Below are 27,096 nucleotides of genomic sequence, written 5' to 3' on the forward strand. Positions count from 1 at the left end.
AGGTTTTTAGGCTTTTATTCCCTATCCAGGCTCCATCCCATGCAGAGAATCCGTGGCAAACGCTCTGCAGGAAAAGAGGGATGAAGTGCCTCGGGTCCCTCAGAACGCTCCAGACTCTGCTGGAAATTCAGGAGTGTGGAAAATCAGCCTTTAGTTACGCAGAGAATCGTTTTTAAGTCAAAAAAAGGAGGTTTCACCCCCTTTTTCACCCCAAACCTCCCTCCCTTGGGTTTCCCCTGAAGTCCAGGCTGTGTTTTCCCAGCTGTTTTCCAGCTCAGAGGTTCCAGGAGCAGGGAAGGGATGGAATTTCCCATCTGGGACGGGCCCAGCAGTGGCACAAAGGAGGAGCTGGGGCAGAATTTGGGGTTTTCTCCCCGTTTTGAGCCACCCAAGCCGGGCACAGCTGCACCCCCAGCCCCTCTGTCGTGATATAAGAGGAGATCACGATACACAGGGACACTGAAGCAAGCCCAGAATCCAGAGGGATGCAGAGGAAAACTTCAGGATGTGGCTGGAAAAGCGAAATTAAACGGATTTTATGTCATCATCGTCACTCCAAGATTAACCAGCACCTCGGAGTTTCCCGGGCAGGAAAAGGAGGATTGGATTTGGAGCATCCAGACTCTGCTTTCCGACAGAACCTGGCCGAGGAAAAGCCATTTCCCCCTTTTTTCTAAGCCCTGGCAGCGCTGGATTTTCCCGGATTTCCCAGATTTCCAACTCCTCTTCCACCACAAGGAATATTCAGGAAGTGATTCTCCCCAGGCTGAAATTCCAGCTGCAAACATGGAAGAGCAGGACAGAGAATTTCTGCTCTCCTCCTTGGCACGCAGCATCCCCAGCTGGATCCAGCCTGGAGCTGATTTTGGGCAGGAATTTCTCCTTTTACTCCACCACCTTGGAGCTGAGGAATCGCAGCTGGGAATGCCCAGATCCCAAACCACTGGAGCAGAGCCTGGCTGGGTTTGGTTCTTCCCTTCAAGGCAAAATTTTAAATAATTTAAAATTAAAGAGCCTTTAATTAATAACTCGGCATCTCCCTGAATTCCAGGTGTTCTACGCATCCCAATCCAGCCATTTCTGTGCTGTGGATGTTGGGATTCCCCACCTGAATCCTTCCCAAATCTCTGTATTTTTTCCCCAAATCCTCCCAAAATCCTGGCTCAGCGATTGGCACTAATGCTCGCCCTTTAAAGGCAGCTTTCCTTTAAATCCGTGGCATTTCAGAACCCTTGGATGTTTCCCAGCACTTCCAGGGGCTGCGGGGGAAGAGAAGGACCCAAAATCTCGCTGTTCCCGTGTGCTCAGGTGCAGAAAAACAGGAAAAACCAGGCCTAAAACGATTGGAATTAATAATTCCAATTTAAACCGTTGAAAAAGAGCAAAATCCAGAGAAAATCCAGAGAAAAAATTTGCTCGTTACCATTACAAAGGAGATCAGATTTGGGGCAAAACCTGGGTGAATTCCCTTTGAATCCTTCCCACTTCGGGGAAAGGAACAGGTTTTAGGGAAAAGCTTTACTTGGGAATAAAACTTCTCTTCCAAATCTGTCTGGGCCACGATCCTGACTCGGCTCGAACATTTTGGTGCTTTAATGCCTTAAAATGCAGCAAAAAAACCCCTCCCCACTGGCTGCAGGGAAGTCGAATCTGGGGTCTGAATGCCACCAAAGATCCGTATTTATCCGTAATGGTCCCATAAATTCAGCAGGTGAGAAGGAAAACGTGAATTAGACAGACCCTGCCTTTGGAGCAGCCAGAGGATAAAATATATCCCCAAAATGATCATGGGCATAAAAAGCCGAGGAGAAAGAGGAAATTAAAAATAAAAGGGAGGGGGGAAAAGCCCCGTAATCCAACAGTTTTTGGGTGGAAAGAAAATTTACCTCCGCCAGGATCTGTGGGGTTCTGTGGGGGCTTTTTCCCCTCAGTTTAGGGCCTGGTCTGTGGGATTGTTCTGCAGGTGAATCCTGAGTTCTGGTGGCACAGAAGGAGGAGAAAACCCTGAGAGGTCCTGAATCGAAGCCTTTCCTTGGGCTGGGGGTGTGGGATCCCGAATCCATCCCAACCCACCCAGGGGCTCATCCCAGGCATGGGGGAAATGAACCAAAATGAGGAAAAAAACCTAAAAATGATGATGTTAAAGGGGGGATTTTCAGGTTTTCTGCGGCGTCCAGGTGCTCCTCATGGATCTGAAACACCCAAGAACGAGCTTGGATTTACTCCAGGATTTATCCCGTTCTCCAGAGCTCTGTCCCATCAAACCCTCTCTGCTCCCGCCGCATCCGTGGCCATCAGAGGACGCGTTTTGGCAGAATCTCAGATTTATTTCCCCCTCCCCCTCCCCTTTAAGGGCCAAGGGTCACAATTAGCAATTCAGCAAAACTCATTAAGTGCCCAAAAGCGCAGCAAAGCCGGTGGGGCCCGCGCAGATCCTGCAGGTGAATCCTCGGCGGCGTTTTGTCCTCAGAACAGACCAAATTCCCCTTTCCCGGGAGCTGGGGCTGGAAGGGGCTGCTCGGAAGGGAGAGTTGGAGGCACAGGGGTGGAAAAACAGAGGTGGGATGAGAAGATCCAGGGCTGGAGGCTGCTGAGCCGTGAAGGCAAAATTCAAATGTCAGTGGAAGCAGGAGAGAGGAGAAAGGGACAGAGCCGGGGGTGAGGGGTGGGAGAGGAGCCCTGGATGCCCCTCCTGGGATTCCACGGGATCTGTTCCCACTTCCCAGCCGCTCCAGAGGCACCGGCACAACGTTCCTGAGCACCGGCGCCCCAAAAATCCTCTCTGCTGCTCCAGCAAATCCCTGTTTTGCCCACAGGGAGATTTCCCCACCATCCCTGCCCCTGTCCAGGCTCCAGCAAAAGGAGGGAAGAGGAACAACAACCAAAAAAAGGCAGAAATCCCCAGGGAGCTGAAAAAGAATGGGCTGCGCTTTTTTCCAGCCTGGTGCCGCTCCAGGCGCTGCCCACGAGGATCCAGACACACCCAGGCCGCCCTCATTCATCCCAAAAATCTCCTTTTGGGGTCTTCTCCCTCTCCTCGCCGCTCCTTTCCCGAGAGGGGACACACTTTGCAATGGGACGACGGAAGATTCCGGCACTCAGGGAGGCTCGGGATTCCTGGGGATTCCTGGGGATTCCTGGGGATTCCTCGGGAAAAGCGCTCAGCACTGCTCGGCCTCCACGAATCCCTCCTTTTCCTGGCTGGCCGCTTCCACCTCGGCGTACGAAGCGTGGTTGGAGCGGTTCCGGAATTTCATGGCGGGCCAGCGGTGCGGCCTCCGCTGGGGACGGAAACAGAGGCACGTGAGGAGCTGGGATTGAGCCCTTCACCCTAATTCCTGCAGGGAAAGCGGGAAAAATGGGAGAAAACAGGTCCCGAGGCACAAAGGACGTCATCGGTGGGAGAGCTCGAGGTTTTGGTGATAAAAATGAGTTTTAAAATATCGTTTAATGCTTCAAATGCATCGATCCCATTGGGCTGAGCCACCAAATGGGGAGCAGGGGAGGGAATGGAGCTTCCAGTGAAATCAGCCTGGAAAAACTGGGATAATCTGTGCCTGGAGCAGCCAAGGAGGACCACGAGCATTCCCTGGAAGAGGCGGCTCCGCTCTTTGTGTCAGAGCAAGGACAAGCACTGCCCCTTCTCCTTGGGGGTGGATAAATCCCACCAGAATTTTGGGATCTGGCTTGGGAGAGGCCTCAGAGATCGTCCTCTGCAGCTTCCCTCTGCACAGGGGGGGAGGAAAAACACTCCAGGAAAAAGCCAGAGATGGATCAGGAGAGGCTGAGGGTGGAGTGGAGGAAAACGGCTCCAGGAAAAAGCCAGGGATGGGTCAGGAGAGGCCGAGGGCTGAGAGGAGGAAAACGGCTCCAGGAAAAAGCCAGGGATGGAACAGGAGAGGCCGAGGGCTGAGAGGAGGAAAAACACTCCAGGAAAAAGCCAGGGATGGATGAGGAAAGGCCGAGGGCTCAGAGGAGGAAAACGGCTCCAGGAAAAAGCCAGGGATGGATCAGGAGATGCTGAGGGTGGAGTGGAGGAAAACGGCTCCAGGAAAAAGCCAGGGATGGGTCAGGAGAGGCCGAGGGCTGAATTCTGCTCAGCCCAGCAGCAGGTCCCGTGCCAGGATCCATCCCACTCCTCCTTCCTCGGGATCCCACCCGTCTCCCCGCTCCAGATGGAGATCGTCGGACCCCCTGTCACACCGGGAATTAAAACTCCTCCGTTTGGAGCTCTCGCCGTAAAAATGAGAAAAAACCCCAACAAAAAAACTCAACAAAAATGAGAAAAAAACCCACAAAAGCCCCAAACCAAACTGAAAAAAAATTATAAAAACCCCAAACAAACAAAAAAGTCTGGAAATTCCAATGCACAAAATCCCTCCAGGCCCGTGGAGCAGGGGAAGAGGGTTTAGGGCCTGATCCGTGGGGTTGTTTTGCAGATGAATCCTGAATTCTGATGGCACAGAAGGAGGAAAAACCCCGAATCAAAGCCCTTCCTTGGGGTCAGGATGTGGGACCCCGATATCCATCCAAAGCCACTCCAGGGGCTCGTCACGGACACGGGGAAATGAAACCAAAATGGGGGAAAAATAAAAATATTTAATTAGAAAAAATAGAACCAAAGATGAGAAAAAAAATAGAATGGAAAATAGCAACACTGAAAATACTAAATTGGCAAAAATAAAGCCAAAATGAGAAAAAATAAAGATATTAAATTAGAAAAAATAGAACCAAAATGAGAAAAAATAAAAATACTAAAATAGCAAAAATAAATCCAAAATTAGAAGAAATAAAACCAAAATTAGAAGAAATAAAAATACTAAATTAGCAAAAATAAAACCAAAATTAGAAGAAATAAAAACATTAAATTAGAAAAAATAAAACCAAAATGAGAAGAAATAAAACCAAAATGAGAAGAAATAAAACCAGAATTAGAAAAAATAAAAATATTAAATTAGCAAAAAAAATCCCAGAATTAGAAGAAATAAAAATATTAAATTAGCAAAAATAGAACCAGAATTAGAAGAAATAAAAATACTACATTAGCAAAAATAGAACCAGAATTAGAAGAAATAAAACCAAAATTAGCAACAATAAAAACACTAAATTACAAAAAATAAATCCAAAATTAGAAAAAATAGAACCAAAATTAGAAACAATAAAAACACTAAATTAGAAAAAATAAAACCAAAATGAGCAAAAAATAAAACCACTAAATTAGAAAAAATAAAGCCAAAATTAGAAGAAATAAAAATACTAAATTAGCAAAAACAGAACCAAAATGAGAAGAAATAAAACCAAAATGAGAAGAAATAAAAATATTAAATTAGCAAAAATAGAACCAGAATTAGAAGAAATAAAACCAAAATGAGAAGAAATAAAAATATTAAATTAGCAAAAATAGAACCAGAATTAGAAGAAATAAAACCAAAATTAGAAGAAATAAAAATACTACATTAGCAAAAATAAAACCAGAATTAGAAGAAATAAAAATATTAAATTAGAAAAAAAAAAAAACCAAAATGAGAAGAAATAAAACCAAAATTAGAAGAAATAAAACCAGAATTAGAAAAAATAGAACCAAAATTAGAAACAATAAAAACACTAAATTAGAAAAAATAAAACCACTAAATTAGAAAAAATAAAGCCAAAATTAGAAGAAATAAAAACACTAAATTAGCAAAAATAAAACCAGAATTAGAAGAAATAAAAATATTAAATTAGAAGAAATATAAACAAAATTAGAAACAATAAAAACACTAAATTAGCAAAAATAAAACCAAAATTAGAGGAAATAAAACCAAAATCAGTAGAAATAAAAATACTAAATTAGCAAAAATAAAACGAGAATTAGAAGAAATAAAACCAAAATTAGCAAAAATAAATCCAAAATTAGAAAAAATAGAACCAAAATTAGAAAAAAAAATCCAAAATTAGTAGAAACAAAAACTCTAAATTAGCAAAAATAAAACCAAAATTAGCAACAATAAAACCACTAAATTAGCAAAAGTAAATCCAAAACTAGAAGAAATAAAACCAAAATCAGTAGAAATAAAAATACTAAATTAGCAAAAAATAAAACCAGAATTAGAAAAAATAAAAACACTAAATTAGCAAAAATAGAACCAACATTAGCAACAATAAAACCACTAAATTAGCAAAAAGAAATCCAAAATTAGAAGAAACAAAACCATTATCCACCAAAAATCACGTGAACGGGGCGATTTTCACGTTTCCTGCGGGCTCCGGGCGCTCCTCACGGATCCGAAATTCCCAAGAACCCGCTTGGAATTTCCCCCACGAGGGGAACCAGAGGCAGAAATAAAACCGTGAGGGAAGGAGAGGCTGAGCTCGGGGGGTGGGGAGAGCAGCAGGACCACGGAAAAGGACTGGGATGGGAACTTCCCAAAACTCCTGCCGCTCCCCGTTATCCTCTGGAAGACGAGGATTGGGGTGGGAAGCCAAAACCTCGCTCACCTCGATGAAGAAGAGGGCGGCGGTGGACGTGGGGTGGCCGCTGATGTAAATTCCGGCCAGGATGATCCCGGCCAGGAGCAGCACGGCCACGACGATGCCCACGATGGTGCCCGTGGGCATCGGGGCTCCGGAGCTCTGCGAAGGGAGGCTGCTGCTTCCCACACCTGGAAAACAGGACCCAGCTGAGCCCGGAGCGGCGCTGAGACCTCGGGATACAGAGGGTGCCGCCGGCTGCTCCCAAATGCGTTTAATATAAGTTCGCAATTTTGCATAAACTTGCTTGCTGGGAGAGGGATGAGTTTAATATAACCTTGCAAATGCTTAATGAGTTAAGTGTAAATGTTATTAGTGTTAGACTTATAATATTATAAAATTAAGTAGCCATTGATTTTCTATTATTAGCTCACAGCCACGGCTGTGAAAAGTTCCAAGGTATAAATTTTTCTAACCACTTTGTCCTGATTCACAAGCAGATAAGTAAGTTACATCAATTAACCACGCAATTACAAAAAGAAGATGGTCTCAGCTTAGAAAGATGGTTAAAGTTACTATGTTTAAAATCATGGCTGGTTTTATTTGTGCAGCATTTGATTACTGTGTAGGACTAGTAATATTATTAATAATAGAGTGTTGCCTATGCCAGCGCTTGCAGAAGATAATATACAAAGTCACTACATCTGTGACCCATCGAGTATTGCTTGTACAAAAAGGGCGAATTTGTTGCAAAATTATTAAAGGATCAGGGGCATGGATCATTGATAGAATTATGGGATCGATAAAAGAACTGTACAAGCAAGAGCCTGCAAGCAAAAGGCCTCTGTGAGAAAAACTCTGCATGAGGAAAAATCCCTGTGCGAGAAACAGGCCTGGGAAACAAAAAGGGAGTTTCGAAGCGATGCAGCTGCGCTGATAAGACCCAGAGGGAGGAGGGTGAACTCGGAATTCTTTTAATCATAACATGACTGTAGAAGCTTGCCAATGTAAGTCCAATTATGTAGAAGCAGAAATGCGCTTTGATTAAGTTTTAAGCCGTTTAAGAGTTAACGAGCTGGTATACTATATAAGTGCCTCTGCATTGCTAATAAACGGAGCTTGCTTTTATCAACCATATTGGTTTGGACTGCAATTCCTCCCCCCGCCAGAGTCCATGGACCCTTTTTTCCAACACAAATGGATCCCGGTTGGGGGGGAAATTTGGCTAAAATTAGGGATATGGTGGATTTTGAAGGCTCTGGGGCTCCTCTCTGCCAGCTGAACTTCCCAGAGCTGCCCTCAGGGAATAGGGATTCACTCCTGCTTTGCAAGGGGATCTGACACCTGGGGAAGAGGGGTTGGAGCCTTCCAGAACCTCTGGAATTATGGCAGCACTTTGGGGCTGATGGAAAGACTGGGACTGAGCTGGGATTGCCGGGAAAAGGGAGGGAAAAGGCAGAGCTGGGCAGAGGATGCTTCATAGCTGGATTTGACGCTGGATTTTGTGTCCCAGCCAGAGAAATTCAAAGGAAAAAGAGACTTTGTGTCAGTGAAAATGTTGCAAATAACGGGAATTACGCAGAAGGAGAAAACTCCTCGAGCCGGCACAGCGGGAATGAGCGGGAAAAGCGGACAAAGAGCAGCAGGATAAACCAGATCATTCCCAGCTCTCTTTTCACTGCCTGGATTTGCTCTAATCGAGGTTTGGACAACAGGAACTGCACCCAGATCCCTCTGGGGTTCATCCCGGTGCCCAAGCACAGCTCCCGTGCACCCGAATCCAGGGAAACCTGGGTTCCCTTGGAGCAGAGGGAGGGGGTGAAGGCCTTACCCTCTCCTCCCGCAAACTGGTTGAGCTTCGTGTCGTCTGAAAAGGAGAAAACGCGGTGAAAAATCGTCAGGAGCTTTCTGTGGTATCCCTGTGTGCTTCCCACCCACTCCCATCCCTCTGGAATGGGATCTCTGGAGAGTTTGAAATTTCTGTGGACGAGAGAAGCACCTGAGAAGCCACAGTGACAGTGAGCGGGGTGTGGGTTGGGGATTTCCTTCACCGAGGAGGCACCTGGAGCACAAACACCTGAGGGACGGGGTCGTTCCCTGCTCCCAGTGCCAGGTTTGATCCGTAACTGGGTGTCCTTGGAATTCGCAGCCAACGCATCCCAAATAAACCCACGGGATGCTCGAAATCCACTTCTGTTCCTTGCCTCGCTCTGGAAGAACCAGGATCCATCAGGCAAGGCTTTGTCTCACCACAGGCTCCACAGCACCGCCCTCACGAGGGTGAAATCCTGATCCAGAATTCCCGGGACTTGGCTCGGCTCCCAAATCCTGATCCAGAATTCCTGGGGCTTGGCTCGGCTCCCAAATCCTGATCCAGAATTCCCGGGGCTTGGCTCCCACGTGTGCTGGCCACGGCAGCGGCACGTGGCTGGTGAGTCAGGCTGTGCACCAGCAGCTCCAGCAGCAGATCCAGGCAGGATGTGGATCCAAAAAAACGGGGCTGCCTGGGGAGGACACGGATCCAAGGATCTGGGATGGTGAGGAGGGTGCAGATCCACCAGTGTGGGCTGGCTGGGGAGGACACAGATCCAGGGGGGTGGGATGGTGGGGAGGATGAGGATCCAGAGAGCTGGGCTGCCTGGGAAGGACACAGATCCAGGGATCTGCGCTGGTGGGAATGATGTGGATCCAGTGAGTTGGGCTGGTTGGAGAGGACACAGATCTAGGGATCTGGGCTGGCCAGGGAGAACACCATGGCCCAGGTCCCCTCCCTCGTGTAGCTGCTCCTCTGCTGTTCTCCAAAATCCTCCTCCGGGCGCAGCTGCCGTTCGTTCCCGTCCAAGATCCCAAATTAACTCCATGCCTGGCTGTGTCACACAAAGCCTCTCGCTCTGTTTTTTCCAAGAACCGGGCGATGGGCTGGAAAACAATCTCCGTGCTGCTGTTCCAAGTCTTCCCTTTAAGCGCTCCTTTCAAAGTCAGCCCTGGCAGGAAGGAGCTCTGTTCCCCCACCCAGCTCCTTCCACCGCTGAAGGACAATTACCAACACTCCTTTCTATTTATCCTAATTAGCACTTTGCGGTAGGGACAATTAAGCAGCCAAATTGCGGCACTCCCTGTGCCAGGATCGGCGGGGCCGGCCCCATGGTGATGGGATTATGGAGCTTTAGGACTCGGGGGGATCTCCAGGGAAGCTCGGGGGGGTTTTGTGGAGCTGGAAGGAGCAGCATTCCCAAGGAGAGCGCGATCACCACGTTAATTCCAGGCTGAAGGTCCCAGAAGCCTTGAGCCCGTTGGAATCCCGAGCCCCTCTCTCCGGGATTAATCCCTTCAGGATCCTGTGGGTTCCCGCCCACCGTGGCTTGGTTGCTTTGCTGACCTTCACAAATGGGTAAAAAAGCCGGAAAAACTCTAAAACTCTTCCCACCGTGCCACATTCCCTCAGGTGGCACCTCTTGGCTGCCCTTCCTTCCCTTTTCCATCATCTGCTGTCCTCATCCCGCCCCAAGGATGGGGCTTGGAGTAACCTGGGATAGTGGGAGGTGTCCTTGCCCATGGGACTGGGTGGGATTTAAGGTCCCTTCCAACCCAAACCATTCCATGATCCTGCTCCAAACCCATCTGCTCCTTGTATTTACTTGGATTTGGATTTGCTTTATGAGGCAGTGAAAGACCTGCCCAGGGATCGGGATTGGGATCAGGGGTGGGGATCACTTGTCCAGGGATCGGGAGTGTGGGATCACCTTCCCAGGGATGAGGATCAGGGATCACATTCCCAAGGATCAGGGATGTGGGGTCACCTGCCCAGGGACAATCCCCAGTGATGGGGGAAGTCACCTGTCCAGGGATCAGAATAAAGGCGTGAGGGATCACCTGCCCTGGGATCAGGGATTGGGGGTCACCTTCTCAGGGATCAGGGATTTGGGGTTACCTGTCCAGGGATGAGAATCAGGCATAAGGGATCACCTGCCCCGGGATCAGGGATCAGGGGTCACCAGTCCAGGGATCAGGGATTGGGGGTCACCTTCTCAGGGATCAGGGATTTGGGGTCACCTGTCCAGGGATCAGAATCAGGGATGGGGATCACTTCTCCAGGGATCGGGAATGGGGGATCACCTTCCCAGGGATCAGGATCAGGGATCACCTTCCCAAGGATTGGGATCAGGGGTGTGGGGTCACCTGCCCAGGGACAATCCCCAGGGATCAGGGGTCACCAGTCCAGGGATCAGAATCAGGGGTGAGGGATCACCTGTCCAGGGATCAGGGATTGGGAGCCACCTTCTCAGGGATCAGGGATTTGGGATCACCTGTCCAGGGATGAGAATCAGGCATAAGGGATCACCTGCCCCGGGATCAGGGATTTGGGGTCACCAGTCCAGGGATGAGCATCAGGGATTGGGGATCACCTTCTCAGGGATCATGGATTTGGGGTCACCTGTCCAGGGACAATCCCCAGGGATCAGGGGTCACCTGTCCAGGGATCAGAATCAGGGGTGAGGGATCACCTGTCCAGGGATCAGGGATTGGGGATCACCTTCTCGGGGATCAGGGATTTGGGGTCACCTGTCCAGGGATCGGGATCAGGGATTGGGAGCCACCTTCTCAGGGATCAAGGATTTGGGGTCACCAGTCCAGGGACAATCCCTGGGGATCAGGGGTCACCTGCTGGGCACCCACCCTCGGTGGTGAGGCTGTCGATGAAGAGCGAGGCCGTCGGGGAGGTGCCGTCCTGGGCCTGCGGTGACGCCGAGCTGTCCGGGGGTGCCGAGTAGCGGCCGCCTTCCGCTAAATCCTCGCAGGTCTTTTCATCCGGCTGATGAGAGAAAACAGGGAAGACAGAGCTGGTTTTCCCAGCTTCCCTCCAGCGGGAACGGCCGCGGGGCTGCGTTTCCCACGCGGGTGCAAAGGCTGGAGGGGAAGCGGGGGATGAGGGCCGGGAGTGAGGCAGAGGTTGGAGAAGAGGAGGAAAATTTGGGAAGGATTTCAGCAGGACAAGGGGCAATGAGCTGGCAAATCCCACAGGCTGAGCTTGGTGCACCTCTGGGTGACCCCACAAGGGTCCGGTGCCCCCACGTGGGTTCAGTGGCCTCTGGTTTATAGGAAATAAAGTGGAGTTTTCAGTCGGGAAAAAGAATAAACCCATTGAAAAAAAAAAACACAAAGAAACCCCAAAAACCTCCCAAAAAACAAACCTCAAAAAACCCCAAAACCACCAAAAAAAAACCCCCAAAAACCACCAAAAAATCACCAAAAAAATCCCCCCCAAAAAACCCAAAAAAAAAACCAAAACAAAAACCCCAAAATCCCTGCCAAAAAAAAAACAAACAAACAAAACCACCAAAAAAATCACAAAGAAAACCCCCAAAGAAAGCCAAGAAAAATCCCCAAAACCACAAAAAAACCCAAAACCTCCCAAAAAACCCCCAAAAACCCACCGAAAAACCCCAAAAAACCCTCAAAAAGCACCAAAAAAGCCCCCCAAAAAACCAAAAAACCCCCCAAAGCCCCCCCCAAAACCATCAATAAAACCCCCCAAAAAACATAAAACCACGATAAAAGCCCCTCAAAACCCCCCAAAACAAACCAGAAAAAAACAAAAAACCCCAACCAAACAAAAAAACCCCATCAAAACCAAAGCAAACCAAACAAAACCAACCCCAAAAAACCCCAAAAAACCAAAATAAAAAGTGAAAAAAAAACCGCTAAAAAAGGAAAAAAGGAAAGGAAAAATAAACAAAGAAGGGAAAAGGGGAAAGGAAAAACAAACAAAGAAGGGAAAAGGCCGGAGCAGAAGCTGATTTTTGGTCGGAGCCGATCCCTGCGAGGTGAAGGAAGGAGCTGCGGGATAATTCTGCTCCCGAGGACACCAACGGGACTCGCTCCCTCCTGCCTGGAGTGAGGAAAAGTCCCGCTCCGGGAGGAGGAGGAACAACGGGAAAAACGGGAATAAAGGGAGAGGAGAAGGGGTATCCAAAGGGAATCCAGGGATATCCGTAGGGAATCAAGGGGTGTTTAAGGGGAATAAACGACTCTTTGTGGGTGTATCCAGAGGGAACGAAGGGATATCCCGAGGGAATAAAGGGATATCCAAAGGGGAATAAAGGGATATCCAAAGGTTATCTAAAAGGAACAAAGGGAAACCCCAAGGAACACCTAAAGGGAATAAAGGGAAATCCAAAGGGAATGAAGGGATATCCCAAGGGAATAAAGGGATGTCCAGAGGGAATGAAGGGATATCCAAAGATTATCTAAAAGGAATAAAGGGAAACCCCAAGGAACACCTGAAGGGAATAAAGGGAAATCCTAAGGGAATGAAGGGATATCCAGATGGAATGAAGGATATCCAGAGGGAATGAAGGGATATCCAAGGGGAATAAAGGGATGTCCATAGGGAATAAAAGGATATCCAAAGGAAATAAAAGGATATCCAAGGGGAATAAAGGGATATCCCAAGGGAATGAAGGGATATCCAAGGGGAATAAAGGGAAATCCAAAGGGAATAAAAGGATATCCCAAGGGAATAAAGGGGTGTCCAGAGGGAATAAAGGGATATCCAAAGGTTATCTAAAAGGAATAAAGGGAAACCCCAAGGAACACCTGAAGGGAATAAAGGGAAATCCAAAGGGAATAAAAGGATATCCCAAGGGAATAAAGGGGTGTCCAGAGGGAATAAAGGGATATCCAAAGGTTATCTAAAAGGAATAAAGGGAAACCCCAAGGAACACCTGAAGGGAATAAAGGGAAATCCTAAGGGAATGAAGGGATATCCAGATGGAATGAAGGATATCCAGAGGGAATAAAAGGATATCCAAGAGGAATAAAGGGATGTCCTGAAGAAATAAAGGGATATCCATAGGGAATAAAAGGATATCCAAAGGGAATGAAGGGATATCCCAAGGGAATAAAGGGACGTCTCAAGGGAATAACGGGATATCCAGAGGGAATAAAGGGATGTCCCAAGGAGTATCTAAAGGGAATACAGGGTTTTCCAAAGGGTAAAAAGGGATACAAAGGGAATTCCAAAGGGAACCCCAAGGAACACCTGAAGGGAATAAAGGGAAATCCCAAGGGAACACAGGGATATCCCAAGGGATGCTCAGTGGGATCCAGAACACCCTGGGTCACCCAGCATTCATTTTTTGAGCTGGGCCATGGATTTTCCCGTGGATCAGCCCCATTCCCGCCCTCCACAGGAGGGATTGGGATTCTCCGGGCTCACCTGGCCGCAGCCGTAGGACAACCACTCCTCCCGGTACCGGTCGAAGCCGCTGGAGCACCTGTGGGGAACAGCAGGATTATCCCATGCCAGGTAACGAGGGTGGCAGTGCCTGTGACTCCTCAGCTCCCAAAAATCCCAAATCCTGCCCTGGCGGGTGCTGGGTGTGGATACTTGGAATAACAGAGCCTGGAAAGGTGATAGCCAAGATTTCATCCAGAGGTGTGGGGTTTCCCTACAGCTGTGCTGGAAGAGCCCCAACACTCCCCTTCCCAGAGGGGGAAAAGGGTCAAGAGCGCTTCTCCAAGGGAAAAAGAGAGGGGAAACCGGGAGAAATGCACGGGCTGAGCTTGAGTTTCCACTCCCCGGACTCGGTGCCAGGGCAAGGCCGCGAGCTCCACGAGGTTCTCTGGGCTCCTTCCAGCAACATCTGCACAGGAAAAACACTGCAGGAACTGCAGATGACATCAGGCAAAGGCCAGCCCGAGAATTCCCTGCAGGAACAGGGAACGGAGCAGCGCTCTGACCTTCGGAGAGGCTCGGGCAGGACTAAAACCCCAACCAGTTCAGGCAAACACCAATTCACCCAACCAGGAAAGGGAGAAACCACGAAGAAAACTTCAGCTGCTGCTGAGATCTTTGCTTAAAATCCCGCTCCTGTCACGATTATGGGCTCGGGAGAGGCAAAAATACGGATTCCACTTTTTGGGAGAGAGCTGGGAGGAGTCCGGGTTGGAATCGTGGAATGGGGATGCCAGCTCCAAGCCTGGAAGTTCTTTGGGAAGGATCAGGTTGGCTTTGCAGGACCTGGCTGGTCCAACCTGAAAGCGGTTGTCCTGCTGCAGCTCAACATTCCCAGCCCGTTCCTGCCATCTGGAATTCCCGTTTGGAACCTGAACTGTCCCCAGGGGACGCGGGGCTGGCGGCCGACACGGCACCAGTGACAGGAACGAACACCGGCACCAGCAACTGGGGGTGCAAAAGGGGTTAAACTGCCAGAGAGCTGGGATTGATGGGATACTGGGAAAATTCCTCCCCGTGAGGGTGGCCAGGCCCTGGCACAGGATGCCCGGAGAAGCTGTGGCTGCCTCTGGATCCCTGGAATTGTCCAAGGCCGGGTTGGACGGGGCTTGGAGCAGCCTGGGACAGTGGGAGGTGTGGGGTGACACTGGATGAGCTTTGAGGTCCCTTCCCACCCAACCCATTCCCTGATCTGATAAAATCCCACTTGCCCAGGCCCTGAACTCGGAACGAGCAGGACAAGGAAGGGTTTGAACAAAACCAGCTCCAGACGAACCCGCTGCACCCCAGGCTCGAGTTCTGCCACGTCTGGGCTCCCCAGAAGGAGAACGCCCCTTTCCCTGCTCCGGAGCCACCACTGAGCCGCTGGCACTGGCTCAGGGGGTGTCACAGGGACTCAGTGCTGCTTTAGGGTGGCTCAGGGGATGAGGACGGGGGGCTGGGAGGTTCCCCCCGGGTTTCCACGGCGCAGGATTTGTGTTACTGGGTCCCCTCCCCTGCTGCCAGCTCTCAATAAATCCTTCAGCTCCATCTCATTAAAATCTGCTCTGCAAAACCCTGCCCGAGCTGGAGCAGAGCAGGGGCAGGGCCACGTCCTCCGTTCAACGCCCCACAAAAATCAGCCCCCCACACCTTTGCTGGCTCCCATCCCTGACGAGGAGGGAGTGTCCCACACCCAGGAGCGTCCCTGACTCTGTCACCTCCCTGCTGGAGCCCTTCCAGGGGTGCCCCGCACTCCAAGCTGATCCCAGCCCGAGTCAGGACAAGTTTCCCCCGTTTTTAAGCTCCCTGACAAAAATCTGAGCCCTGCCTCAGGTCCCAGCTTGTTCCAGGACCAAAATCCCCAGGAAATGCATCCTTGGAGTGGCTTGTAAGCGGAGATCGGGTCACGGCCTAACTGTGACTGTGGGACCGAGAGCAGCACCTCAGCACCCCCAAAAAAGCACAAAAAATGGGGAAATAATAAAAAAAACCTCAGAAATACTGACAGGGACACCAGCCCTGGCACCGCCCCAGCTCCAGAGGCATCGCCAGGGAAGGAAACTCCTGCCAGGTACCTCTGCAGGACGTGGCACCAGCTACAGTTGAAGGTCAGCTCCGAGGTCACACACATTTCACAGCTCTGGTGCTGGAGACAGGCTGGAAAGGAGAGAGGAGGGAGGCTCCAGCCAGATGCCAACATCTGGAGGAGCACAGGGGAGTGGCTGCGGGGAGCTGGAGGCTTGGGCAGCACCAGAGCACCGACCCCTGAGTGTCCAAGCAAAGCCCTGACTGCCCAACCCAACCCCTGAGTGCCCAACCCCACCCCTGAGTGTCCAACCCCACCCCTGACTGCCCAACCCAACCCCTGAGTGTCCAACCCAACCCCTGACTGCCCAACCCAACCCCTGAGTGTCCAAGCAAAGCCCTGACTGCCCAACCCAACCCCTGAGTGTCCAAGCAAAGCCCTGAGTGCCCAACCCAACCTCTAACTGCCCAACCCAACCTCTGACTGCCCAACCCAACCCCTGACTGCCCAACCCAACCTCTGACTGCCCAACCCAACCTCTGACTGCCCAACCCAACCCCTGAGTGCCCAACCCAACCTCTGACTACCCAACCCAACCTCTGACTGCCCAACCCAACCTCTGACTGCCCAACCCAACCCCTGAGTGTCCAACCCAACCCCTGACGGCCCAACCCAACCTCTGACGGCCCAACCCAACTCCTGAGACTCCAACCCAACCCCTGAGTGCCCAACCCAACCTCTGACTGCCCAACCCAACCTCTGACTACCCAACCCAACCCCTGAGTGTCCAGCCCAACCCCTGAGTGCCCAACCCAACCCCTGAGTGCCCAACCCAACCCCTGAGTGTCCAACCCAACCCCTGACTGCCCAACCCAACCCCTGACTGCCCAACCCAACCTCTGACGGCCCAACCCAACCCCTGACGGCCCAACCCAACCCCTGATGGCCCAACCCAACCTCTGACGGCCCAACCCAACCCCTGACTGCCCAACTCAACCTCTGACTGCCCAACCCAACCTCTGACTGCCCAACCCAACCCCTGAGTGCCCAACCCAACCTCTGACTACCCAACCCAACCTCTGACTGCCCAACCCAACCTCTGACTGCCCAACCCAACCCCTGAGTGTCCAACCCAACCCCTGACGGCCCAACCCAACCTCTGACGGCCCAACCCAACTCCTGAGACTCCAACCCAACCCCTGAGTGCCCAACCCAACCTCTGACTGCCCAACCCAACCTCTGACTACCCAACCCAACCCCTGAGTGTCCAGCCCAACCCCTGAGTGTCCAGCCCAACCCCTGAGTGCCCAACCCAACCCCTGAGTGCCCAACCCAACCCCTGAGTGTCCAACCCAACCCCTGACTGCCCAACCCAACCCCTGACTGCCCAACCCAACCTCTGACGGCCCAACCCAACCCCTGACGGCCCAACCCAACCCCTGATGGCCCAACCCAACCTCTGACGGCCCAACCCAACTCCTGACGGCCCAACCCAACCCCTGACGGCCCAACCCAACCTCTGACGGCCCAACCCAACTCCTGAGACTCCAACCCAACCCCTGAGTGCCCAACCCAACCTCTGACTGCCCAACCCAACCCCTGAGTGTCCAACCCAACCCCTGACTGCCCAACCCAACCCCTGACTGCCCAACCCCAACCTCTCTGCCATGGTAAATAAAGGAAGCAGCTCCATCCTGGCAGGATGGGCTCCCAGCCCGCCTGTGAAGCTCCTCCCATTCCCTTTAGCTGGGAATTTAAGCGCAGCTGGGAATTTTTGCCATTTCCCGTTGTGCAGGGAGCGTTCCTCAGGGGGAAGGACCTGAACCCTCCGGAGCTGTGTCCACTCCAAGGGGTTCTGCAGGAACTCTCACACAGCACCAACATTTGGTGTCCCCCTGGCTGGAAAAGGTGCCCAGGAAGGGTTTGGATGCTAAAAATTTCAAGGAATGGAGGAGTTTTAACCGGGCCCTGGATGGCAGAGCCGAGAGTGGGTCTGGTGCTGTGACATTCCTGGGGATGGAGGTGAAGTCACAGCCCCCATCCCACCTGGGACACCTGGGACAGCTCTCCCCAGTCCAGGCACTTCATCCCTGGGCTCCCTGTTCTGCCCCTGGCACCTGGGCAAGCTCCCCCACACCTGGGCTACCTGCCCAGGCTCTCCAGTGGCCTCCACTCCTCATCTCCTCTCCCATCCTGAGCTTCTCCCAAGGCAGAGAACAACCCCAGGCCTCTGCAGCAGGAGGCAGAGCCTAAATCCATCCCTTCTGACCCAAAAAAAAAGGCTAAAAATTGAACCCCCAGAGGAAAAAGCTGAGTCTGGCTCCCTGGAGCTCCTCTGCAGATACCGCTCCCAGCTTCCCGAGCTGCCAGGGGGTGGAAAAACAGGGAAAAAACAAACCTCCAGCAGGAAAAGGAAAAACCAGGATTCTTGCAGGATGGTTATTTATGTTCTGCCTGCTGCTAAAATTGTCATCAAACACCCCGGGGAGAGCGTTTAGTGCAGCCCCCCGGGGTCTCCGTGGCAGATTTGCTCTCGCCCCGTGTTTAGGGGCGGCTCTGCCTCGTGGACCCAGCCACTAAAAACGTTTGAGGCACCTCCCAGAAATCTCAGCCGGGTGTGGAGGCGTTGGACCCGGAGTGAAGCCGTGTCCAGCAAAATCAGCTGCAGCTCGTGGAGCGATAAAAACAACCAAAAAAATGGGAATTCGGGTGGGAAGAGCTGTCAGGGCAGGGAGTGAGGGGTGAGCAAGGCTGGGCAGGGGCAGCTCGGGGCACAGCTTGGGGCTGTGGCACAGTTTGGGGCTGTGGCACGTGTCCCCCAAGGCCATCGGGGCTGGAACCACCGTCCTTGTCCCTTCCTGGGGACCTCCGAGCAGAGGGAAGGGGAATTTCCTGCAGATCCTTTCCTTTATCAGCTCTTCCCTTGCTGCATCCCGGCCTCCTGCCTGAGCTGGGCTGGCGCCCACGTGGGATTTGGGATTTCTGTTGGCTGAGGTTGATTCCAAGAGGATCCAGCCAGGCAGGGCTGGATGTGGGAGAGGTTCGGCGACAGCCAGGGATCGCAGGACAGGGGCGAGCTGCTCCGTGCTGACAGCAGCCCCTCCCTCCATCCCAAACACCAGCACCCCCTGGACCTGCCCTGGCTGCTCCCTTGGGCTGGAAATCGGAGGCTGTTGTGGTTTCTGGGTGGAATTCCGGGTGGAAAAGGGGCTGTGGGACTCACTGGGCAGCGGGGTGAACTCCACGGCGGAGCGGCTGCTGATCCTGCTGGTGTCCAGCTCCACGCGGTGGTACTCGTAGATGGTCCGGCGCCGCGACTCTGCAGCGGAGCCTGGGCTTTAGGCCGGGCTCAAACCCCCCCTGCCAAGGGCTGAGCCCCCCAGGCAAAGGTGGCTCCAGGTGTGGGGGTTGTTCCCTTGGGGGCTGCAGGAGGAGGGCCGGGAAGGGCTGGGGGGTGCCAGGGCACGGATTCCCCCTCCTGCTCTGCCAGGAGCAGCTCGGAGCTCGCCCTGTCCCTCTCCCCCGACCGGAGGCTCCGGGGATGGACGTGGTCCAGCCCTGCACCGCTCCAAAAAACTCCAAACAAACATTGCTCGGCTCTGACTCACGGGCCGGAGCCTCCGCGGAGCTCCCAGGGCTCCCGCGGCCGCTTCCTCCCCCAAAAAACTCCTCCTTCAATCCCCCTCCATCCCGGGGCCAGCGGGGTCTGTCCCAGGTTAAGGTTCGCTGGCACCGCGTTCATCCCCGCGGGAAATCCCCCCGCTCCTTCCAGCCCGGCAAGGCGAGGATGAGCAGGACGAGCGTCCTCCGCTCCTCTCCATCCCTCCAAGCCTCATTTCTCCACCCCACCCCCCTTTCCCCCTGCCCATTCCTGCATCTCCTCTGCCCTCACGCCCCGGGGCAGGGCTCGGGAATTCCGTGGGGATGGAGGGAGCAGCCCAAGGAGCCGCTGCGGGGCGGGAGGGGAGGACCCGGCCGGGGCTCCGGCACAAACTGCGGCGAGCGGGGAATAAACCAGGGCCGGATGGCTCCAGAAATAACCGGGAAAAGCCGGGAGGGAGGAGCGGCGTTGGGCTCCGCGTGACTGGAGAGGCTGGAAGGGACTTTCTGGAGAGCCCTGCAGCTCAGGGCACGCAGGGAATAAGCACGTGGATGTGGATGTGGGAATGCCCACATCCTGCTGGCACAGGGGCAGATCCCTGATAGGCATTGGGGCCCTAAACCCCTCATCCCTATGGGATTGGGGCACCCTGCACCCTCCGAGCCTCTGGTCCATCTGCAGCTTCCTTTGGAACCGAAGAATTGGATTTCTCTCCTCGTCATCAGTTGGGATTTAGGGAAGAGCTTGGCTGCTCGTGGAGATTCTGGACTGGGCAGAGCCCCAGCCAGAGCATGAGGCCGAGGAATGGTCTTGGCCATGGGGAGATCCCAAAAAGGGATCCCAAAAAGGCTGCAGAGGGGACACGAGGGGCAGGCGAACCCCACCCACCTCCTCACACTCCCTGTGAATCGAAGCAGAGCATCCCCACGTCCTGAAATCCTCAAAGACGAGGATCCCTCACCTCTTCCGCCCCTCTCCCTGCGGGATCAGCTCCTCCAGGGACTCACCAGGCACATCGGGAGAAGGGTTGAGGACCATGAAGGCGTCGGAGAGCCCGGCCTTCACGGGGTGCTGGCTGGCGCTGATCTGCAGGACCGGCACCGGGATCTGCGCGGGGACAGGGGATGTGACGGATCCCAGCCCTGCCCCGGCTCCTGCCGCTGCTGCCGAGGCCTCCAGGAATGTCCAACCCCCCTCCCAGGTCCACAGGGACCCCCGAGGGACCCTCCTGCCCCATCAGAGACCTCTCTCACCTCCTTGTAGCCGAAGACGATCCTCCCGCTGCTGTGCAGGGCGGCCTGGAAGGTGAAGCTGCCCATGTCCTCCTTGCCCTGGAGATAAACCTTGTCCCACTGCACCACAAACACCGTCCCTGGGGGTGACCAGAGCTGCTCAGTCCTTCCCTCTCCCCTCCTCTCACCAGCCTGACCCGTCCTCACCTGTCCCTGAGCCTCCACCTCATCCCCAGCCTCCAGCTGGGAGCAGAGCAGAACATCCCTGACCCCCTGAGCCGGGGCTGAACACCCCCAGACCCCCTCCCCATACCCCCCAACCCATGTGGGAGCCCCAGAGAGCTGAGCTGGGCCCGGCTGGGGGAGGAAGGACCCGAAGGGGGGCGGCTGGAGCGGGACTCACCATTGTCCAGGTACTGGACAGTGGAGTTGCGGGAGTAGCTGGGGTTGAAGTTGGCCATGAGGGGAGCGATGTATTGAGTGGCCGTGAGCATGCGGTGGATGACGTCCCCCATGAAGATAAAACCTGAGCGGGCAGAGGATGAAGCAGCACAAGCTCCCCCTCCTCACCCCAGCACCGTCCCCACCTCCTCCCGGCCTCCCACCGCCCTGCCCCGCCTCCCCCATCCCTTTTTTTACACCCTCCGGATTTCCTCCGAGCCTGTGGGACACCCCTGCATCCCCCCAGCCTCTGCAGGAGCAGAGAGGCACAGAGATTGCTCCTGACTCCCTGAGGAGGTTTGGGGTGCGGCGAGGAGGCTGGAAGGGCTGTACCCCATTCTCTGAGCTCCCTGGGGCTCAGGGATGTGGGCTGAGGTTAGAGCCAGCACCAGAGCCGTGTTCAGCTCCCCACTGCGGGCATCCCATCCCATCCCATGGATCCCATCCCATGGATCCCATCCCATTGCATGGATCCCATCCCATCCTATCCCATGGATCCCATCCCATGGATCCCATCCCATCCCATGGATCCCATCCCATCCCATGGATCCCATCAATCCCATCCCATCCCATGGATCCCATCCCATGGATCCCATCCCACCCCGACTCACCGCCCGTCGCGATGGTGACCTGCCGCAGGAGGTGGCCATAGAAGGGGAAGTCAAAGGAGAGGACGATCCTCTGCAGGGGAGAGAGGAGGTGAGAACCACGCCCAACCCTCGGGAAAACACCAGCTGGGAACGTGGGGAGCCTGATCCGTGCTTGGAGGGGTGGCAGAGGGATGGGAATGGGATTGGAGTCCTGCAGGGTCCTTCATCCCCGGCGTGGGGCGGGGGGACACAAACACTTCCCAAGCCCTGGAACTTCCCAAGTCGGCCCTGGGGACACCCCGGGCTCACCGAGGCCTGCCGGTGCGTGTTGGAGAGGATCCCGTGGATCTTCACTTGGCTCCTGTTGGCCGCTGCCATGTCCACCCAGAGCCCCCGGCGCCGCGCGTCCCCCGGGCCGTAGATCCGCGACACGTAGTAGCTGTGGTTGTCCTCCTGCAGCCACAGGGAGGGACACGGGTGACAGGGAGTGGTGGAACGGGGTGACCCGCGGTGCTGGGACGGCGCTGAGAAGCTGGGAGGTGTTCCCAGCAAAAAAACAGGGATAAATCCAGGATGAATCCAGCGTGGTAACACCCGGCAGAGCCAGCGGGGGATGCTGGAGAAGGTGCCGGGAATTCCACGGGATGCTGAGGGCAGAGAGGCCGGGCTGAGCAGAGCCGTGAGTCACGAGAGGCCTCGCGCAGCACAGGCAGCATTCCAGGGAAGGAACAATCCCTCTCCAGGGCCGGGGGCTGGGAGGCACAGCCCAAGTGACCACTCGGAGCGGAGCAAACAAGCTCGGAGGAAATGATGAACCTTGGAAGGAGCAGTCGGGGAGGGCGGGGGGTGAGGATGGCGGGAGCAGGGATCGGGATGAGCTCCAGGGTGACACCCCTGGAGCGTGGAACAGGGCCTGGACCTGTGAGGGAGCAGCTCCTGCTTTGTTGTCACCCAGAGAGGGGACCCCAAATGTCCCCCCGAGCCACCAGCAGCACCCCCAGACCCCCTGAGCCCCCTCTCGCTGGTGAACCAGAGCATGGCCACAGTGCCACGCCAGAGCGACCAGGGACCTGTCGGGGGACACGCGGCCCTGGCCACGCCACCCCCACCGCGGGGAATGGACTGACGGCCGGACAGACACACAGCTGGGAGCCATCTCTTGGCAGGGGAGGCCGCTTCGCAGCGAGCCGGGCTGGGGAGGGACGGGAAGCATCTTAATTTTCCCTGGGAAATTCTCCTCTGGTGCTCTGTGTCAGCGCCTGGCACACGGCCCCGCTCGCCGCTTGTCCCCATCTGCTGCGCGTCTGCTGCCCGGCCCCTCTGACCCCCAGCCCCCCTCTGACCTCCAGAACCCCCCTCTGACCCCCAGAACCTCTCTCTGATCCCCAAAACCCCATCTGACCCCCAGAACCTCTCTCTGATCCCCAAAACCCCCTCTGACCCCCAAACCCCTCTCTGACCCCTAGAATCCCCATCTGACCCCCAAAACCCTCTCTGACCCCCAAAACCTCTCTCTGACCCCCAAAACCCCCCTGTCCCAGCCCCACTCCCTGCACACAAACTCCGGTGCCTGGAAGGAGCCATCAGCTTGGGATGGAATAAAACGCTGCTGGAAAAAATCCCGTAATTTGTGGATTTTCCTGCTCCAGCAAAGTTTAGGGAAGAGTCCTCAGCCATTCCCAGCTCTTCCCTACAGGAATTACAGCCCCTTTTCTTCGCGGGGGCTGATGCATCCCAGAGCCCTCCCTTCCCTATGGATGGGGAAACTGAGGCACGGGGAAGGCCGAGCTGTCAGCGGCTGCATCCCGGGATGCAGGGACAGGCCACTGCTGGGTGACAAATGACAAAACCTCCCGTGTCCTCTCATCCCCCCTGTGCTTTCCCGAAGTGCTCCCGACAATCCCAGGGGGAAGGAGCGGGGCTGGAGCGTGCAGGATGTGGCTGCCGCGCTCCTGAGCTCATCGCTGACTCACCGGGACGTTCCCATCCGTCACCTTGCCTTGGTTACCGCAGGAATTAGGAGAGGCGAGGTTTGGGAAGAGGGAATAAGAGGGGCAGAGCTCAGGGAGGGATCAGAGCTTCACCCTTTGGGGTCTGAGCTGCCTCTCGCACCCCAAACTCGGGATATTTTGGGGGAAGAGAAGGAAAAAGCCCTCCAGGCCCTGCACTGGCACCCCCCGAGGCAGGATCCCACTTCTGGCAGGTGGGGCAGGGTGGGATGCACCTGTGACCTCGTCTGTGGCCCCAATCTCGGGGCAGCTCCCAAAACCTCAGGAAATTGCTGCCTCTCCCTCCAGGGAACCACGAGCACCATCACACCCTCCCTGCGGTTCGCCAGCATCTCCGAGCGGTCACCGGTGGTTTTGGGCTGGTTCGGGGTATTTTTAAACACTTCCACATTGGGACTTTGCTGGTTCATGGCTCTTCTCCCTCCCCGATGGATGAGCTGGAGCAGAGTGGCAGCGGCCAAAAGGGCCACCAAAAACACCGGGACAAGTCGCCCTCCACCAAAAACCACCCGCAGCCACACATCCCCCACCCCGAGAGCTCCGGGAACTCCCCCGGCCGCCAAGGGACCCGCGGCCCCGCCACAAATAACCGGGAGCTAATTGAGGGCGGGTAATTAGGCACAGCCGGGCTGGGAGAGCCGAGGGAGGTGTCCCAGGAGGTGACACCGCCGCTCGTGGAGGTGACACGTGAAGAGAGGACCCCCCCCCCCGTTCCCACACAGCCCCCTCGGCACCGACACCAGGGGACAGTGGCCTTGTCCCCACGTGGCACCCGCACAGCGAAGTGTCCTGGCATTTCCAGCCCGGGGATGGCCCCGGCAGGGCTGCGGCGGCCGCAGAGTTCGGAGCGATCCCAGGGCTGTTAATTATCCTGTGGGATGTGGGATCCAGCCCCACACACGGAACTGGAGCCAGACTGGGAATAGCTCCGGCGTCGGGAGCGCATCCGGGCGGGGGGCGGGCGCAGGGGGTCCCCGACTCACCACGATGCGGGTCTCGTTGGCCGGCAGGGTGTCGATGGCCAGGCTGCCGCCCACCAGGTCCTGGCTGATGCGGGTGCCCTCGGACGTGTCCCGAGCCCTCCGTCCCTCGCTCCCGGGGGGGCGTCCTGAGGGGGCACAGGGAGAGGTCAGTGCCGTCCTGGGGTCAGCCCTGTCCCCCAGCAACGCTTCTGACTCTGTGACACGAGTTTTGAGGGGTCTCAGCCTTGGTAAGCAGCGTCACCGCAGGGATGGAGGTGTGGGGAAGGGTCTCTCTGGGCCGGGGTGGCCGCAGGTGCAGGCACAGGTGACAGTGGCCCCGGCCAGGGGAGGACAGCTGGGAACAACCCCCACAAATGGCACCCCCCGCACGCACCAGCGCGACCCCGCCGAGGGGGAAGCTGCACCAGTGTGGCCGTGCCCTCGATGTCCCCAACCATCGGTCCCCAAGCCGGGTCCGGGCGTCAGGGCAGGTTCCGAGCACCCGAAAGAAACGCGTCCCTCACCCCCTCCAGACGCATCTCCAGCCCCGTGGAGGGAGCGGAGGCCGGAAACACGGCTGGGGAGTGGGTGGGGGGGGAGGATAAAAAAGCCATTTGGGACCAAATCTGCGGAGAATTGGGAGGTTTCTGGCAGCTCGGCGCGGGCGGAGGCGGTGGGGACGGCACGCGCTCGCCCACGGGCAGGGACACAGCCGGGACGTCTGTCCCCAGCCGGGGGCACAGCACAGCCCCGGGGGGGCCGCGGCTGCTCCCCCCCCCTGCCCTTGGGAAGGGGGGTGCCACCGTCACCCCTGGGGAGCTGATTGCTAATTGCTGCCTAACGAGCTCCCGCGGCCATCCCGGGGCTGGGTTCTGTTCCCAGATCTCCGGGAGGGGAAACTGAGGCAGGGGGGAGCAGGGCTGGGCTGGACGTAGGGACAGAGAGGGGCTCTGTGCCCGGGGGTCACAGTCGCCATCCCTGGGGGACACGGGGGGGCCCAGCCCTCGCCACTGCACTCGGAGAGCAGAGATCCCCCCCCAAAAGGCTCCCCAAAATCTCTCCGGGTGGCTGCACCCCCAGCCAGGACAGCGCCAGGCGTGCCATGGGGTGCCACGGGTGGGGGGACCCCCAGCAGGGGGGACACAGCCCCCCCTCTGTCCCAGCGCTGCCCAGCACAGATGGGGGGGGTCCGGGCACCCCATCTCGGCTGTGGGGGTTCTGGCGCAGGGGGGAGCACGGGGAGGGGGGTGGGACCCCCACGGGCGGTCCCGCGGCGCGGGTGGGCGCAGTCGGGTGTGGGGCGCAGCGGGACATGCACCTGCGGGCTCGGGGGGCACGGAGATACCCCAAAACACAGAGCCCGGGACCCCCGGACAGCCCCCCAGGGCAGGGCCGGGACCGCCCTGCACCCGGGACCCCCCTGCACCTCCAGTCCCGGCGTTCCCCCCGGAGCTCTCCCGCCGTCCCCCCGGCCCCCCTACCTGCGCCCAGCGCCCCGCGGAGCAGGCAGAGCAGGAGGAGGCCCCCCCAGCGCATGGTGGGGGGCGGCGGCCCCGGCGGTGCTGGGGGTCGGGGGGCTCAGCGCCCCGCCATGGGCCGGGACCCCCGGGAGCCGCGCACCGAGCGGAGCCGGAGCCGGAGCCGGAGTCGGGCGGGGCCAGGGGCGGGGCCGGGGGTGGAGATGGATTGGGAAGGGTTGGGATGGGATGGGATGGGATGGGATGGGAAGGGATGGAGCCGGAGCCGGAGCCGGCAGCAGGACCGCCGTGCGCTCGGGGGGATCGGGAATGTTCGTCCATCCCCGCGCTGGGCCGGCGCCCCTCACCCCGGAGCGACATCTCCGGGTGCTCACCATCCTCCTCTCCGTTTTTTGGGGCCGAGCTGGGGCTCCAGCGAGGTTTGGGGTCCCCCGTGCTGTCCCCACCGTGGGTAGCCCTGGGGTGACCCCGCTCTGGGCTGCGGGGTGGCGGGGGGGCTCTGGGCTGAGCCCACCGGCCCCGCGCGGGTACGCGGCCCCCCCCAAGCCACAGCACCACTGCAGCCCCCCCATTTGGGAGCCGGCTCCCCATCGCCCCCACCCCTCGCTCCCTCGGGGCCCCCCATCCACAGACCCGCAGGGGACGCGTCTCCGCTGCAGGAGGGTTTGTGTCCTTCCCAAACCCCCCCAGGTTTTCCCTTTGGAGAAGGAGCAGCGGATATTGGGGACTTGGGGGGCACAGGGTGGGGGGCAGAGGAGCAGGGGCACAGGGTGTGGGGCACAGGGTGGGGGTCCTGCTGGCACTGCAGAGCGCCGGGAGAACCCGACCTTCCAGCCCCCCACATTCAGCCAAACAGACTTCTGGCCACCCCATAATTTGGGCAGCGTTTTGGGGGGGCTCCGGCTACACCCCAGCCCCTCAGCCCTGGGTGCCGGGGCAGGAGGAGGGTTCAGACCCCCCCCAAGATGTGCCCCGTGCCCAGGGCCCGGAGAGCGATGCTGACCCCCCCCATCCCAGCCCCCCATCCCACGGACAAAGCCGGGGGGCGCGGGGACAGTGTGGGGGTCTGAGCTGGGGAAGCAGATGCG

The 27,096-nt window shown here is 55.9% G+C and overlaps 1 protein-coding gene and 1 long non-coding RNA gene across 3 annotated transcripts; both read right to left on the minus strand.

The window, feature by feature from the left end:
• PLXDC1 (plexin domain containing 1) lies at positions 1–26,181 on the minus strand. Of its 2 annotated transcripts, none has more exons than XM_032134235.1 (14): positions 26,012–26,181; positions 24,552–24,676; positions 21,869–22,012; positions 21,581–21,650; positions 20,932–21,054; positions 20,550–20,668; positions 20,304–20,403; positions 18,919–19,014; positions 15,745–15,826; positions 13,670–13,727; positions 11,113–11,263; positions 8,282–8,317; positions 6,478–6,641; positions 1–3,281 (listed from the first exon to the last, which is right to left on the minus strand). In XM_032134235.1, the coding sequence occupies exons 1-14, from the start codon at positions 26,064–26,066 to the stop codon at positions 3,162–3,164; spliced, it is 1,443 nt and encodes a 480-aa protein (XP_031990126.1). In that variant the 5' UTR covers positions 26,067–26,181; the 3' UTR covers positions 1–3,161. The 2 variants fall into 2 exon arrangements, with proteins under 2 accessions (XP_031990126.1, XP_031990127.1); XM_032134236.1 differs by having other exon boundaries at positions 11,128–11,263; positions 26,012–26,180.
• On the minus strand, positions 9,159–11,106 carry LOC116455911. Its single transcript, XR_004244487.1, has 2 exons — positions 10,921–11,106; positions 9,159–10,885 (listed from the first exon to the last, which is right to left on the minus strand). It is a non-coding gene; the product is annotated as an uncharacterized LOC116455911 (long non-coding RNA).
• Positions 26,182–27,096: the final 915 nt, after the last annotated feature.

Source organism: Corvus moneduloides, chromosome 26, assembly GCF_009650955.1.
Source record: "Corvus moneduloides isolate bCorMon1 chromosome 26, bCorMon1.pri, whole genome shotgun sequence".
Taxonomy (NCBI): domain Eukaryota; kingdom Metazoa; phylum Chordata; class Aves; order Passeriformes; family Corvidae; genus Corvus; species Corvus moneduloides.